The 15,544-nt window shown below is 44.6% G+C and overlaps 1 protein-coding gene across 6 annotated transcripts in view; it reads left to right on the top strand.

The window, feature by feature from the left end:
• Nucleotides 1-15,544, top strand: part of SNTG2 (syntrophin gamma 2) — a 418,988-nt gene that overhangs the window by 297,677 nt on the left and 105,767 nt on the right. For all 6 annotated transcript variants that reach the window (XM_084826732.1, XM_084826733.1, XM_084826734.1 and 3 more), the window contains one exon: nt 12,778-12,905. In XM_084826732.1, coding sequence (XP_084682858.1) covers nt 12,778-12,905 — 128 coding nt within the window. The remainder of the gene's footprint in view (nt 1-12,777; nt 12,906-15,544) is intronic.

Genomic DNA, 15,544 nt, shown 5'->3' with positions numbered 1-15,544 from the left:
GGTTGGAAGGGGCCTATAAGACCATCAAGTCCAACCCCCTGCTCAATGCAGGAATCTAAATCAGCGCATCCCTGACAGATGGCTGTCCAGCTTCATCTTGAATGCCTCCAGTGTGGACTAAAGAGGCTAGTACTTTTAATTCAAGAAACATGTAGTAGAAGTAGTAGTAGTAGTAGTAGTAAATAATGATATGAGAGTGAGACCATAAAAGCGTGTGCTATAACAAGTCCCTATTTTCTGGTATCTGTCGCTAGAAGATGCCCTTTTAAGATTTTGTTAGTGTGAGCTTCTACCGTCAATTAATTTCCAGATTTCAACTCCCTTCCCGGGATCTCCAGAAATTAAATTTCTGAGTAAGGAATGGATGTATCTTTTCTCTTGTGCACATGCTTGTAAATGCATGTGCATGTCATGAACACTAAGGCTCCATGCAGTGCCCAACCCAAAACCAAGAAGCAATAAATCAATTGGTCTAAGTAAACTGGTAAAATGAACAATATCCCAAAAGCCTGATAATATAACTTTATCTCTACAGGATAAACACCTACAATCATTATACAATGCTAGAAAACATAAAGAGTACAACCAAAAGTAACCAGTGCATTTTGACCATAGGCCTTCTGCAGTGGTCTAGTATGTAAAAGGCTATATAAAAATACGGCAGTGTCTCCACCTTAAATTGTAAAAACATTTTTTTAAAAAACCATACTCACTAAGCATATATATATATTATATGTTAAAAAAAAATCTCACCAGACCTTAAAAAAAAGGCAAAGGTGTCCCCAACCAGTCGTGTCCGACTCTAGGGTGCGGTGCTCATCCCTGTTTCTAAGCCGAATAGCCAGCACTGTCCGAAGACGCTTCCGTGGTCATGTGGCTGGCATGATATCCCAGTTGATTTATTGCTTCCTCTTATATGATCATCCACCCACCTAACACCTCAACCCCAGGATGCCCAAACCATTTGTCCAAACTAACTACTCTTGGCTCTTATATCAATGGAAGGACAAGGCTATTTCAGAATAAATGAATACAGCATATAGCTAGGTGATTAAAAGTCTTCAACCATGGTAATAATGAAGGGGATGGGGCTTGCTTTGGTATGAGAATATGGCTGTTACCTCTGCAGTGTTGGAGGGCATGGAAGAATCAGGGCTGAGCCCTCTAGTCCTGCTCCCGACCTTCATGTGTTCAAGTTGCTTCTGGCACATGAGGCTATAAGGAGGTCTTAAAAAAAAAAAAAACAACCACTCCACAGTATTCCTCATTGCAATGAGGTAAGTTAAAAATAGGTGAGCAAGGAACTGGAAACCTCACATTTATAGGTGAGAATGACCTCACAATCATTCTCGTTGTATATGTAAAGGTTTTCCAAGAATTGACCAAAAATGTTTAACAGTTCAGTGTATCAAATGCCGATCCATTGTGCCTTTGGACAGATCCATGAAACTAATATGCAAACTATCTTATGTATTAAAATAGACATATTTGAGCATCCGAGTGGTGAACACGTTTCTCACATGGCCCGCAGTACGAAGTTGTTCAGCCCCGCTTATGGAAAGAACAGTAATGTTTGTATGCAGTGTCCATTAAACAAGTGTTTTAGGGAGCAATCCTATGGCTGCTAGACAGCGCCTAGATGGCCATAGGATATCATGTTATCTGGGAACAGACCTTGGAGCCCACGCTCCAAGGTTGGTTCCCAGAGAACTGACCTCCCTCCACTTCCGCATTTCCTCGGAGGCAGCGCGGGACAGCCCCATACTCTGTGCTCGCAAGAGGAGTGTGGAGCAGCCGAAAAGGGGCTTGGCTGGGGGTGTCCCGGGCAGAAATGCCTGTACGACACATCCAATGTGTCATACAGCAGCATCCTCCCCCGCTCCGCCCTCTCTCCCACAGCTAGACAGCCACAATCGGCTGTCTAGCCAAAAATGCAGCGCAGGAGAAGTGCGGAGGGAACGATCCCCTCCGTGCTTCTCCTGCCCTGCTTTGGATAGGTGGTCGCCTCCGAGTTCAGAGGCAGCTGCCTATCCTGATAGGATGGCGCCCTTAGAAAGTTAAACTTCTAATCTGTGTCTGTCGATTCTTCCAGACACAGCCTTAACTGAAGCTTTAAATTACTGCTGAAGATCTAAGGCATTCGTTTTTTTCCCCTTACAGAGCCTAGGGGTGGACGAAAGTCACTTACCTGTCCTCAAAGCTTGTTCGCGGTGGGGGGGAGGCGCTTCGCTGCTCCCCCCATGAAGTTCAGGCTGGGGGGGAGGCTTCCCGCCTCGCCCGGCCGAAATTCAGGCCGGGGGGGAGGCTTCCCGCTTCGCCCGGCCGAAATTCAGGCCGGGGGGGAGGCTTCCCGCCTCGCCCGGCCGAAATTCAGGCCGGGGAGGAGGCTTCCCGCCTCGCCCGGCCGTGAACCCTAAAGTTTAAAAAAAAAAACCAATGCCCCCGTGATAGGCTACGTGACGATTAACGTAGCCTATCACGGCTAGATCTGCAAAGTCAGCCATGATAGGCTACGTTAATCGTCACGTAGCCTATCACGGGTGACTTTAAAAAAAAAAAAGCGCGTACGCAAATGGCGGCCCCCATAGGGAGCCGCCATTCACGTTCCTTATTTGGTCGCTGTAGTCTACATAAAGATTTACGTAGACTACGGCGAAAATAAGGGCAACGCAAATAGCCATTATCCGTACGTGCGCTTTTTTTTTTTTTTAAGTCACCCGTGATAGGCTACGTGACGATTGACGTAGCCTATCACGGCTGACTTTGCAATTCTAGCCGTGATAGGCTACGTTAATCGTCACGTAGCCTATCATGGGGGCGTTTTTTTTTTCTTTTCTTGGAATGGCGGCGGCGGCAGCCGGTCGAAAGACCGGCTGCCGCTCCCGCCCCGGACGAACACCCGCCGAACCGCCGGCCGGACCCGCCTCCGGGAGGGACATTCGGCGAAGGTAAGTCCCGTCCCGGGGGGGGGTGCGGGGGCAGGGGGGTGCGGAGAATTTCTCCCCGAAACTTGTTCGGGGGGCCGAACACGTTGGCGCTCGGCCCCCCGAAGTTTCAGGGAGAAATTCTCCGCCAACCCTAACAGAACCTCACCGTCAGTGGCAGAACTAAAACAGAAATTTGCTTAAACATTGCAAATCATTTGTCATAGGAACATGAAAAGCTGACAGCTCTAACCAACGGCGATCCCATTTTTTTTCGTCATGTATGCAGTAGGCACATTACTATAGAAAGGATGTCTGATTAGTTCTGCTACTTATTCAGGAACTGGTTGACCCCATTTTTGAGCTACTGAATAGTATCTTACTTGCTCAGTGTTTCTCAGCAGCTACTAGCACAGCTACTAGTAGTCTGAATAATATGTGACAGTTAAAGAAATTGCCCCGTCTCTCTTTCTTCTACATTGACTACAGTAACTTAATAACTGAATACAGAATTCAGCTTTTCCACTAAGTCACAAGTTAAAATCTGTAACAGGAGCACAGGCGGCGGCGGCGGGGGGGGGGGGGTTGCTGCTGAGAGGAAATGGCCCATGAATCAGCCTATTTGTAGGTGGTAACTCAAGGGGAACATATCTCATCAGTTTGTCAGGGTGGGGAGTTGTCAAAATGCTTTCAGGAAGAATGCTGCCTATGGCAAGAGCCAAGCTCCCCTCAGTAACAGCCAGACTCCCCAAGAATGCCTATGAACTCTAAGAACTCTACTGTGTCATGACATAACATCATTCTAGGCAGATTGGGGGGGGCGGAATGGTGGCTGCCATTTTCCCCCCACAAAAGCCCCCTCGAATGATGTTATATCACAGTGCAGCATTGTTCCAGGGGCATTCTGGGTTGGAAATAGTGGCTGCTAGAGCTGAAAGGAGCTCTGCTACTCCTGTCATAAGCAACAGCAAAAATACAGTTTAAAACTAAAAGGAAAAGGGGAGAAAGAAACTGCTACCACTTTCTGTTAATGGTAAGAGACACCCCCCCCCAAAAAAAAACCCAGTTCTAAAAATTGCACTCCCCTAATACCCTACAGTTTCAGGGGCCTCAAATCAAGTTTTGCCCAAAAAATTCAAGCTGAAAATTTGTAAAGTTGAATCATCACTCATGTTGGCTTTAATTTAAAGCCCAAATTCAAAAAAGCTATACATGCAGGTGTGACAACGGCCCAGGGAGTCAGAACTTTATTTTAAAATGTTACGCCAGAATGAAAATCCATCTCCACTGAACAGGTACTTGCTAGTTTCTCAGCAGGGGTTGGTGGGTGGGCTGCAAATAACTCAAAGAAGTCTAGAGCTACGCATGCATCACACTCACATATGCTCACATACTTCAAATCACAATCTGCACTTCTGTGTAGCGTACTGTATGGCCAAACTACATGTTACATACAGTTGAGTGTAACTTTGCCTTGGTGATTTTTTTTAAAACAAAAAAGGTGCTGAGAGAGGCTGCAACCTTGAACAGTACAAGCCTCTTTACTTCAAGATGATCTTTTCCCAATCAACATCCCTCTCCGCCCCCCCCCCCACCGCTTTTCTCTCTGCAGGTCAAAAGAGATGGGGAACTGCTCACCGTGTAACCCTAGAAGAATCACTCTCGCTTAGCCAAACCTATCTTAACCCCTTGTTGCTTGTTTGTTTGTTTATTGTAAAGGGCCCTGCTAAGCCCAACTCTCCTGTATCGATTATCACTAATCTGTATATGGACAGACTCAGTTGAGAAATAAGACTTTGAAGTTTTAGCTTTGAATATGTGGATTCATGGATCACTGCCTTGTGGTGGCGAAGGGGCTTGCGTAACTCAGTGAAGCCATAAGCTATGCTGTGCAGGGCCACCCAAGATGGACAGGTCATGGCAGAGAGTTCTGACAAAATGTGGTCCACTGGAGAAGGAAATGGCAACCCATGCCAGTATTCCTGCCAAGAAAACTGCATGGAACGTATCACAAGGCTAAAAGAGATGACGCCGGAAGATGAGCCCCTCAGGTCGGAAGGTGTCCAGTATACTACTGGGGAAGAGCAGAGGGTATTTCCAAGTAGCGCCAGAAAGAGTGAAGCGGCTGGGCCAAAGCCGAAAGGACACTCAGCTGTGGATGTGTCTGGTGGTGAAAAGAAAGTCCGATGCTGTAAAGAACAATATTGTTTAGGAACCTGGAATGTCAGATCAATGAATCAAGGTAAGCTGGAGGTGGTCAAAGATGAGATGGCAAGATTGAACATCAACATCTTGGGAATCAGCAAACTAAAATGGATAGGCATGGGCGAATTTAATTCAGGTGACCATCATATCTACTACTGTGGGCAAGAATCCCTTAGAAGAAATGGAGTAGCACTCATAGTCAACAAAAGGGTGGGAAAAGCAGTCCTGGGGTACAATCTTAAAAACGATAGAATGATCTCAGTACGAATCCAAGGCAAACCATTCAACATCACAGTAATTCAAGTCTATGCCCCAACCACTGAGGCCAAAGAAGCTGAGGTTGATCGGTTCTCTGAAGACCTACAACACCTTCTAGAACTAACACCAAAAAAAGATGTCCTCTTCATCATAGGGGATTGGAATGCTAAAGTAGGAAGTCAAGAAATCACCGGGATAACAGGCAGGCATGGCCTTGGTGTACAAAATGAAGCAGGACAAAGGCTAATAGAGTTTTGCCAAGAGAACATGCTGATCATAGCAAACACTCTTTTCCAACAGCACAAGAGGCGACTCAACACATGGACATCACCAAATGGTCAATATAGAAATCAGATTGATTATGTACGTTGCAGCCAAAGATGGAGAAGCTCTATACAGTCAGTAAAAACAAGACCTGGAGCTGACTGTGGATCAGATCATGAGCTGCTTCTTGCAACATTTCAGCTTAAATTGAAGAACATAGGGAAAACCACTAAACCGTTCAGGTATGTCCTAAATCATATCCCTTATGAATATACAGTGGAGGTGAGGAATAGATTTAAGGGATTAGACCTGATAGACAGAGTGCCTGAGGAACTATGGACGGAGGTCCGTAACATTGTTCAGGAGGCAGCAACTCAATCCATCCCAAAGAAAAAGAAATGCAAGAAAGCCAAGTGGCTGTCTGATGAGGCTTTACAAGTAGCTGAGGAAAGAAGGGAAGTGAAAAGCAAGGGAGAAAGGGGAAGATATAGCCAACTGAATGCAGAGTTCCAGAGAATAGCAAGGAGAGACAAGAAGGCCTTCTTAAATGAACAATGCAAAGAAATCGAGGAAAACAACAGAATGGGAAAGACTAGAGATCTCTTCAAGAAAATTGGAGATCTCAAGGGAACGTTTTGTGCAAAGACGGGCATGATAAAGGACAAAGAAGGCAGGGACCTAACAGAAGCAGATGAGATTAAGAAGAGGTGGCAAGAATACACAGAAGAACTATACAGGAAAGATCTGAATGTCCCTGATAGCCATGATAGTGCCCTCACTGAACTTGAGCCGGACATCCTAGTAGGGATGGCGGAGAATTTCTCCCCGAAACTTCGGGGGGCCGAGCGCCAACGTGTTCGGGGAGAAATCCTCTGAACCCCCCCGCCCCCCACCCCCCCCGGGACGGGACTTACCTTCGCCGAATGTCCCTCCCAGCGGCGGGTCCGGCCGGCGGTTCGGCGGGTGTTCGAGCAGGGCGGGAGCAGCAGCCGGTCTTTCGACCGGCTGCCGCCGCCATTGCAATAAAAGAAAAAAAAACGCCCCCTGATAGGCTACGTGACGATTAATGTAGCTTATCACGGCTAGATTTGCAAAGTCAGCCGTGATAGGCTACGTCAATCGTCACGTAGCCTATCACGGGTGACTTTAAAAAAAAATTTAAAAAGCGCGAACGGATAATGGCAGCCCCCATAGGGAGCTGCCATTCCCGTTCCTTATTTGGTCGCTGTAGTCTACGTAAAGATTTACGTAGACTACGGCGAAAATAAGGGCAACGCTATTTGCGTTGCCCTTATTTTCGCCGTAGTCTACGTAAACATTTACGTAGACTACAGAGACTAAATAAGGAACGCGAATGGCGGCTCCCTATGGGGGCCGCCATTAGCGTACGCGCTTTTTTTTTTTAAGTCACCCGTGATAGGCTACGTGACGATTGACGTAGCCTATCACGGCTGACTTTGCAGATCTAGCTGTGATAGGCTATGTTAATTGTCACGTAGCCTATCGGGGCGTTTAAAAAAAAAACTTTCGCGTTCGCGGCTGGGCGAGGAGGGAAGCCTCCCCCCCGGCCTGAATTTTGGCCGGGGCGAGGCGGGAAGCCTCCCCCCCCCGGCCTGAACTTCGCGGGGGGAGCAGCGAAGCGCCTCCCCCCCACCGCGAACGTCCTTCGACGACAGGTAAGGGACTTTCGTCCACCCCTACATCCTAGAGAGTGAAGTCAAGTGGGCCTTAGGAAGCATTAGTAACAACAAAGCTAGTGGAGATGACAGTATTCCAGCTGAGCTATTTAAAATCCTAAAAGATGATGCTGTTAAAGTGCTGCATTCAATATGCCAACAAATTTGGAACACTCAACAATGGCCGCAAGACTGGAAAAGGTCAGTTTACGTTCCAATTCCAAAGAAGGGCAATGCCAAAGAGTGTTCAAACTACCGCACAATTGTGCTCATTTCACATGCCAGTAAGGTGATGCACAAAATCCTACAAGCTAGGCTTCAGCAGTATGCGAACCGAGAACTACCGGAAGTACAAGCTGGGTTTCGAAGAGGCAGAGGAACTAGAGATCAAATCGCCAACATTCGCTGCATCATGGAGAAAGCAAGAGAATTCCAGAAAAACGTCTATTTCTGCTTCATTGACTACGCTAAAGCCTTTGATTGTGTGGATCACAACAAACTGTGGCAAATTCTTAAAGTGGTGGGAGTACCAGACCACCTTACCTGTCTCCTGAGAAACCTGTACGAGGGTCAAGAAGCAACAGTAAGAACCAGACATGGAACAACAGAGTGGTTCAAAATTGGGAAAGGAGTACGACAAGGCTGCATATTGTCACCCTGCTTATTTAACTTATATGCAGAGTACATCATGAGAAACGCGGGGTTGGATGAATCACAGGTCGGAATTAAGATTGCTGGGAGAATTATCAACAACCTCCGATATGCAGACGATACCACCCTAATGGCAGAAAGCGAAGAGGATCTCTAGAGCCTCTTGTTGAGGGTGAAAGAGGAGAGTGCAAAAGCTGGTTTGAAACTCAAAATTAAAAAAACTAAGATCATGGCATCTGGCCCCATTACTTCCTGGCATATAGAAGGGGAAGAAATGGAAGCAGTGACAGATTTTACTTTCTTGGGCTCCAAGATCACCGCAGACGGTGACTGTAGCCATGAAATTAAAAGACGCTTGCTCCTTGGGAGGAAAGCTGTGGCACACCTAGACAGCATAGTAAGAAGCAGAAACATCACCTTGCCGACAAAGGTCCGTCTAATCAAAGCTATGGTTTTCCCATTAGTGATGTATGGCTGTGAGAGCTGGACTATAAGGAAGGCTGAGCGCAGAAGAATTGATGCTTTCGAACTGTGGTGCTGGAGAAGACTCTTACGAGTCCCCTGGACTGCAAGGAGGTCAAATCAGTCCATCCTAAAGGAAATCAACCCTGAGTGCTCATTGGAAGGACAGATACTGAAGCTGAAGCTCCAATATTTTGGCCACCTAATGCGAAGAGAAAACTTTCTGGAAAAGACCCTGATGCTGGGAAAGACTGTAGGCAAAAGGAGAAGGGGACGGCAGACGATGAGATGGCTAGATAGCATCACCGATGCAATGAATATGAACTTGAGCACACTCCGGGAGAGAGCGCAGGACAGGAAGGCCTGGCGTGCTATGGTCCATGGGGTCACGAAGAGTCGGACACGACTGAACGACTGAACAACAAATGTGGATTCATTGCATGTTAAGTCTGGATATTTAGCCTTCCTGTGCAGAAATGTTCCCTTAAAAGAAGACTATAGTTTCAAGGAATGCGAAATGAGCATTTTCATGAGTCCTGTGTTCCTTATTATTTAAATTCTTATAGCAAAGGCATCTCAACATTTCACTTCTTATTTGGGATGTAACATTCTGTCCCCTTTGAAATAGACTGAAGTGCCTGGCATGTTTATTTTTTTTTATTCTTTTTGCCCTAGTTTCATTATTCAATGTTAATTATATTTGATTCAAATAAATGTTGTGTCCAATCTAGACTAAATAAAGGTTGGATATTGTAAATATTGATTTACGTATTAATTCAGAGACTGTGCCCTACTGTCTTTATAAACTAAGATCTGTGATACTTTCACTGACCTCTGCTGTTGCACTGGAGGGCCGAAGTACATAGGATATGAGAGATGCATGACTGCATGTCCTGATTTTTCTGTCTTAAGGTAAATGCAAATATGAGGATTCCAATTTTGAGCAGAATAATGGCACGTGGGTATTGTTTTCCTGATTGCCCTGTGCTTTTTCTCAGATATCCTAATTTAAATTCTATCATCACCACCCTCCAAGCATTGATTTGTCCTGCTAAGAAAATCAAGATATCTTTTCCCTAGTGAGATAAATAGTACCTTCAGGGAGGGGAGGCATTGGAATAGGGAAATGAGAAAAGCTAGCAAATTATCTTTCCTTCCTGACCCTATGCTGCTAGTTTAAATGGCATAGGCGCAGGGCTGGCCTTACCATTAGGTAAAGCAGCCATCTTAGGCAGCTGATTTTGGTTGTCATGAAAGGACAGCAAATAGTATTATTTTACTGCCAAGAATTAGGAAGAGGGGTTTATGCTTCTGGTGCCAAAATAACTTGACTGGCCTTGGGTACTATGTATCTTGACTTGGGCATGTGTACACCATTTGCTGTTCCAACTTAGGCAGCAAAATGTATTGGGCTGCTTTTGTTTGGTAGATAGACTGATGTGGAGTCATGCAGCAACAGTGTTAATACATGTCCTTGATCAGATGTGACACCTGACACGCAGGTGTACATGTGTAACAGTACGTGTGTAGAGGCCTATAGTAGAGGTGCACCATGGGGAAGTTGCACTTTATATTTATACCATAGAGATATTAGCAATTAAATATAAATCAAGTTTTGAATCAAATAATATGGACTTTATTATAGAATATATGTCTACTAAATAGTTTGCTTTAATACATAATGCAGAAGTTAGTTAAATCAAATTAACACAGTTAAGCTTGGACCAGCAACTATTACACGAGATATATAGACCGGAGAACTACAAAGAGACTGAATGTGATGGAAACCAGGGAATTACTCTTCCCAAATAAGGGAGCAGAGAGGGTGCTATGGATTGGCAGACAGTGCTGGAAGTTTAGACTTAACACAGCAAAGCTGCAATATAAATAACATGGGGTTTGGCAATGTAAGGGAGTTGGGAGTTGACAGAGCACAATTGGAATATAAGGAAAGAAGATTGAAGTGCAGATATTTACCTGTTTCAGAAGAAAAGGTAGGCTCATTCTCAAAGGTTAATGGTGATCCAGGAATTGGTCAAGGGGGACCAGATACCAGGATTGTGGTCCATAAAGTAATGGTGGCAACAAATCACCCTGCCTCTATGAAAACAATCGGCAGGTGATTTTAGTTCCCATGAAACAAAAGCTGTGATTGGACACCAAAGGTAGGTGTGCCTTAATAGGTACTCTTGATGCCCACATGGTATGACAGTCAAAACAGAAACCTGGGTTCCACTTGAACCCTCCTAACTGAGTAGAAGTAACTAGATACTTGACTGAAGAATTAAGTGGCTTGTTGGAAGAAGTCAGGTGACAAACTCACCCATCTCGTATTGGGCAACTGTTTTTAAAACCTTGGGGTACCGTGGAGGAATTTTCCTAAGGACAAAAGAACAAAAGGTGTTCTAGGTTGATCTCGACCTTTATCATGAGTTTAGTGTACAGACATTGAGTAGATGTTCCTTTCCTTAATGGCTGTGGTGGCACTTCATTAATGGAGCATTTTTCCTGCCAGTGCTCTGGATTGGGCAAGTAGCCTGGCTAGAGATATGACTCAGCAATCAAGAGAGACATGGGCAGATTTGGAATTTCAAAGCTTTGTATATCAGTGAGGATTGATCCTGGCAATTTAATTAGATTAGAGGTCAGCAAGTGTAAAAGATAACTTTCTTGCCCTGATTGATCCTAAACCAGCCTTCTAGAACAAAATGGAGATTCTAGAGTCAAGATGTGTAAGGTATACCTCAAAAACAACAGCGCAGCTGAGCCCCTTTGGTAACAAGCAGCTACTGGTAAGCCAGTCCCTTTGCCTGTACAGTTGCCATTATCTTTCGGCATAGTGATATCAATTGGATGTAGAATATAACTTTTTAAACAAAATGTGTCGCTTTTTCTTGCTAAGTGTCAGTTTCACTCATGTGGCAAAGTGAAGAGCAATGCCAATTATTCTCACGTAAAATGTGAAACTGTCTGCTTTGATGTGTTCTGGGATTTTTGGACATGCCACATTTTTAAAATCATATCCCCTGGCATTAATTGCAAGTCTTTTCATCAGTATAAGGCTGGCTATAGAATGTAGCTGAAGAATGAACAAGGCAAGAAATGGTTCCTCTCCTAATATCTGTAACCTTTGGGACTGAGTGTGCTACAAAATGAAATGTTGGTAATCTAAAGGGTCTACTGTCAAAACAAACTACGTGTTTGTTTTCAGTATACATCTTTGTATTTCTTCAGTGGCTAATGAGAGAGATTTAAGGAAATAACTTATTTGCTTGGTTCTTTCTTAGTTGGCAAACTTAGCAATACTTTTGCAATGGTTTACAGATTCAAGCAAGAGAGGCAGGACTGTAGCTTTTAAATTGCCCTCGGCTACAGCTCTCAAGACTGTAGCTTTTAAATTGCCCTCAGTTAATAGCAAGCGATGTTACTAACACACTCATTACTTGTGAGGGGTGGTACTTAAGTAACTGAAACCATTAATTGAAAGAATCATTTGAGTGAAGGAGCATGGCGATATTAGGCCTTCATTTTCGAGGAACTTTCGAAAATAGACACATCCAGTTGTCTTACAGGAATTGAAACAAGCCCTACCAATGGAATGTCAATACTGAGGTTGTTTAAGCATAAATTCTTCATGCTTCTAAGAGTATGAGTCAGATGGAAATACTTTTGCACTAGATAGTGCTAATCTTTATGTCTGTCCAGAATAAATCGTCTCAAATTTAATTTGTACAGATCTTGTTCTTTGACCAGGTGCTTACTGTGGTTGCCTTCACAAAGGCTACATGTGATGTACATTTATATTCTTAAACAAAGTAAATTTAGCTAAATTCAAAATTTTGTTGCAAAGCTCATGATGTGTATATAAAGGACCTTGAATTCATAATTATTTATATCAAAGTATGTTATGCACATTTCCCTTTAATTTATTTCAAACACTGGAAAAGCAACACAATACAGTGTTCGCAATCTATTCTGTCCTCTTGTATTATTGTGTTAATGAAGTAAATAAGACCTCTGCAGAAAATGCTGCATGTAAATGAGCATTATTTATGTTGTCAATTAGATGTGAGGCCTATGCTTTTATCAAAAATAGAAATTGTACTATTGCAGAAATAATAGGTGAAAACGAGGTCAGACAGCCCCAAAATGTTCCATTTTCAAATAAATGATTGTTTTATTTCTTTCATGCACTCTGGATTTCCCAAACAATGGTATTACTCTACCTTATTAGTTTTAGAAAAAGATCACATCCACAGATAAATATTCATGTTTTCTGCACTGTGGGATCAAAGTGGGATAGACCATGCGTACTGATTCTCATTTATTCTGTACAGGCACCATCATCACCTTCCTCACCCATAGCTAATAAACCAAAATATGAGAAGCGCTGGCTGGACACCTTATCAGTCCCTCTGTCGATGGCTCGAATCTCGAGGTACAAAGCTGGAACAAATAAATTAAGGTTTGTAATCTGAAAGAGAAAGTTAGGTTACTTTCTTTACTGTGAAAGTACTAGCTGTTTGAAAAACCACTGACATGAATGGTAATACTTCATGGTTCCCGTTAATACAAGATATAGGTTTTCCTCCAAAAGTATATAATGAGCACCAGCAGTATGTAGTAAACATCACCACAAACAATTGATTCTAAGGTCAGTGTGTGGAAAGCAAAACTAGGAAGATTGCTTGTAGGGGTTGGGGAAATAGGGCAGGAATGACCAGTGAGAAATTGCTTCTCTGTATGGGCTGTTGCCAATATGTTTGTTTCAATGTTTATATTTCTATCTTGCTCCATCCTGAAAGCTCAGGGCAGGTAACAATTACAACCTGACTTAACAGCATGATCCTATACATATCTACTCAGAAGTAAATCCCATTGAGATCAATGGGTTTTACTCCCATGTCAGTGTGCTTGGGATTGCAGCCTAAAACTGCGAAATTATGCAGGGATGGGGAACCCGTGGCTCTCCAGCTGGTCTGGACTAAAACTCCCATAATTCCTGCCTATTGGTCATGTTGGCTGAGGCTGATGGGAGTTGGAGTCTAGCAACATCTGGGGGGCCATAAGTTCTCCAGTGCTGTTACAATGAATGCTAAAGCTCCACATCTACCAGCTTTAACCCCAGATGCCAAACCCGAATACAAACATACTTGGTTATTTCTCTGCAACATCATTACATCCTGGACTTCCTTTTAAACAGGCAGTGAACTAGGAGGTAGGCAAGTTGTCATTTCATCCCTTATTTTATCTGTTATATGTGTTGTGGGAATACCCAAGTCAGACTGGATTTCTCTCTTATCAAATGACAAATTCCTGGGAAGGTGTACTAATACCATACTTGCCATACTATCTGTAGTTATCTCCTTTTTGTATCTCCCCTCAGTAGGGACTCATTTACAGTTAGCTCAAACTCTTTTGTAGCTTCCCCCATCCCTTTCCAATTCTAGGGATGTACGAAAGTCACTTACCTTTTCGTGGATTCTGTTCATGGGGGGGAGGCGTTCCGTCCCTCCCCCTGGAATCCTCGACGGGGGGGAGGCGATCTGGTCCTCCCCCCCGGAATTCTCGACGGCCGGCTGTGCTCCGCAGCGGCTCTGCGGAGCAGCTGGCCAGGCCCAGGCCAGGGCCGTCCACAGCCAGATTTCCGGCCGCGGAGGGCTCTGGGTAAAAAAACAACAACACATACACAAATGGCGGCAGCTACGGCCACCACCATTTGCATTCCTTATTTTTCACCGTCTTAGTCTACGTAAATATTTTATAATAGAGCCCGCACTGGGCTCTATTTGCGTTCCCCTTTCTTGTCTTCGTCTTAGTCTATGTAAATATTTACGTAGACTAAGATGGTGAAAAATAAGGAACGCAAATGGCGGTGGCTGTAGCTGCCGCCATTTGCGTATGGGTTTGGGGTTTTTTTACCCAGACGTGATAGGCTACATAAGTCTTTACATAGCCTATCACGTCTATGGGGGGGGGGGAGAAAAAAATACAGACTGTAAATGGCGGCGGCGGCAGCCGGTCGGAAGACCAGCCACCGCCGCCGGAGCTGCCGCTGTCCGAAACATCCGCCCCAGGTAAGTCTCATCCCGGGGGGGATCTGCGGGGGGCGGGGGGGTGGCAGGCCATTCCCGATGGATTTCAGGGGGCCGAATGCACTGGCATTCAGCCTCACTGAGATCTGTCGCAGAATTCTCTGGCATCCCTAATTTTCTTGGGATCTTTCCATCTAGATCTTGAAGGCTTTGTTTTCCTTTATCATTTAGGCACACGTCTTCATTGCTTTCTAGTGCCTCCCTTTTTAGTTGATTTTACAACAAGCAATTTGTTATTTATACTGCTAACTATCAAAATGTCAGGTATTATGATGGGCAGGAAGGGTGGGACTCAGGAGAAGACACATGGTTAAATCCAGTGTTACATGAATGGACTTCCACTTGTGCAACGGGACTCCCTGTTGCTTTTCTCCTCTTCCAGCTTCCTTTATGCCCCCAAATCTGCTCTGGAGCAGATTGGGGAGTGCAGGGGGGCTGCAGAGGGTGGAGAAATCCATTCCATCAGCAGTTTCCATTCCACTGGTGGGCCTGCAGCATTGAATCCAACCAATCTGGGGTCAAACTTCATCCAGCCATGCTTACATAGGAAAAAGCAGTTGGGTGTGCTTGGGATAAAACATAGCCCTGATTCTTGCATCTGGTGACTTTGGTGTCTCGGGAGTAGCTGGATTGCAACCTAATTAATTTGTTCTGCGGGAGTCGGTGAGATAATATTTTCCTGATAGAAGGTTGAAAAATTACAGTTTTATGTTGATTAGGGGTGAAATCCAGTTGTGACCATCAGAGTGGATTCCCTCTTCCCCTTGCAGACCCTGGTACCCCCCCCAAGCTTTTCTGCTGGCTTGAGGGACCATCCAGAGCAGCTTTTTGAGTGTGCATAGGGCTTCAGGATGGTGGGTTAATGAGAAATGTGGGTTTTACAAAAGTAAGTCTGCTCATGCAAAATTGGATATAGCCCTGTGAAGGATTGCTGGTTTTACCCCAACAACCCTGCAGGGTAGACCAGGCCAAACTTGGCTACAGGTTTCCCCTAAATTAACCCAGTAGC

This window comes from Heloderma suspectum, chromosome 1 (assembly GCF_057233095.1).
Source record: "Heloderma suspectum isolate Gila_16-S chromosome 1, 16-S_ref, whole genome shotgun sequence".
In the NCBI taxonomy this organism is placed as follows: Eukaryota; Metazoa; Chordata; class Lepidosauria; order Squamata; family Helodermatidae; genus Heloderma; species Heloderma suspectum.
The sequence above is the reverse complement of the archived record's forward strand: the minus strand, read 5'-3'. Positions and strand labels throughout refer to the sequence as shown.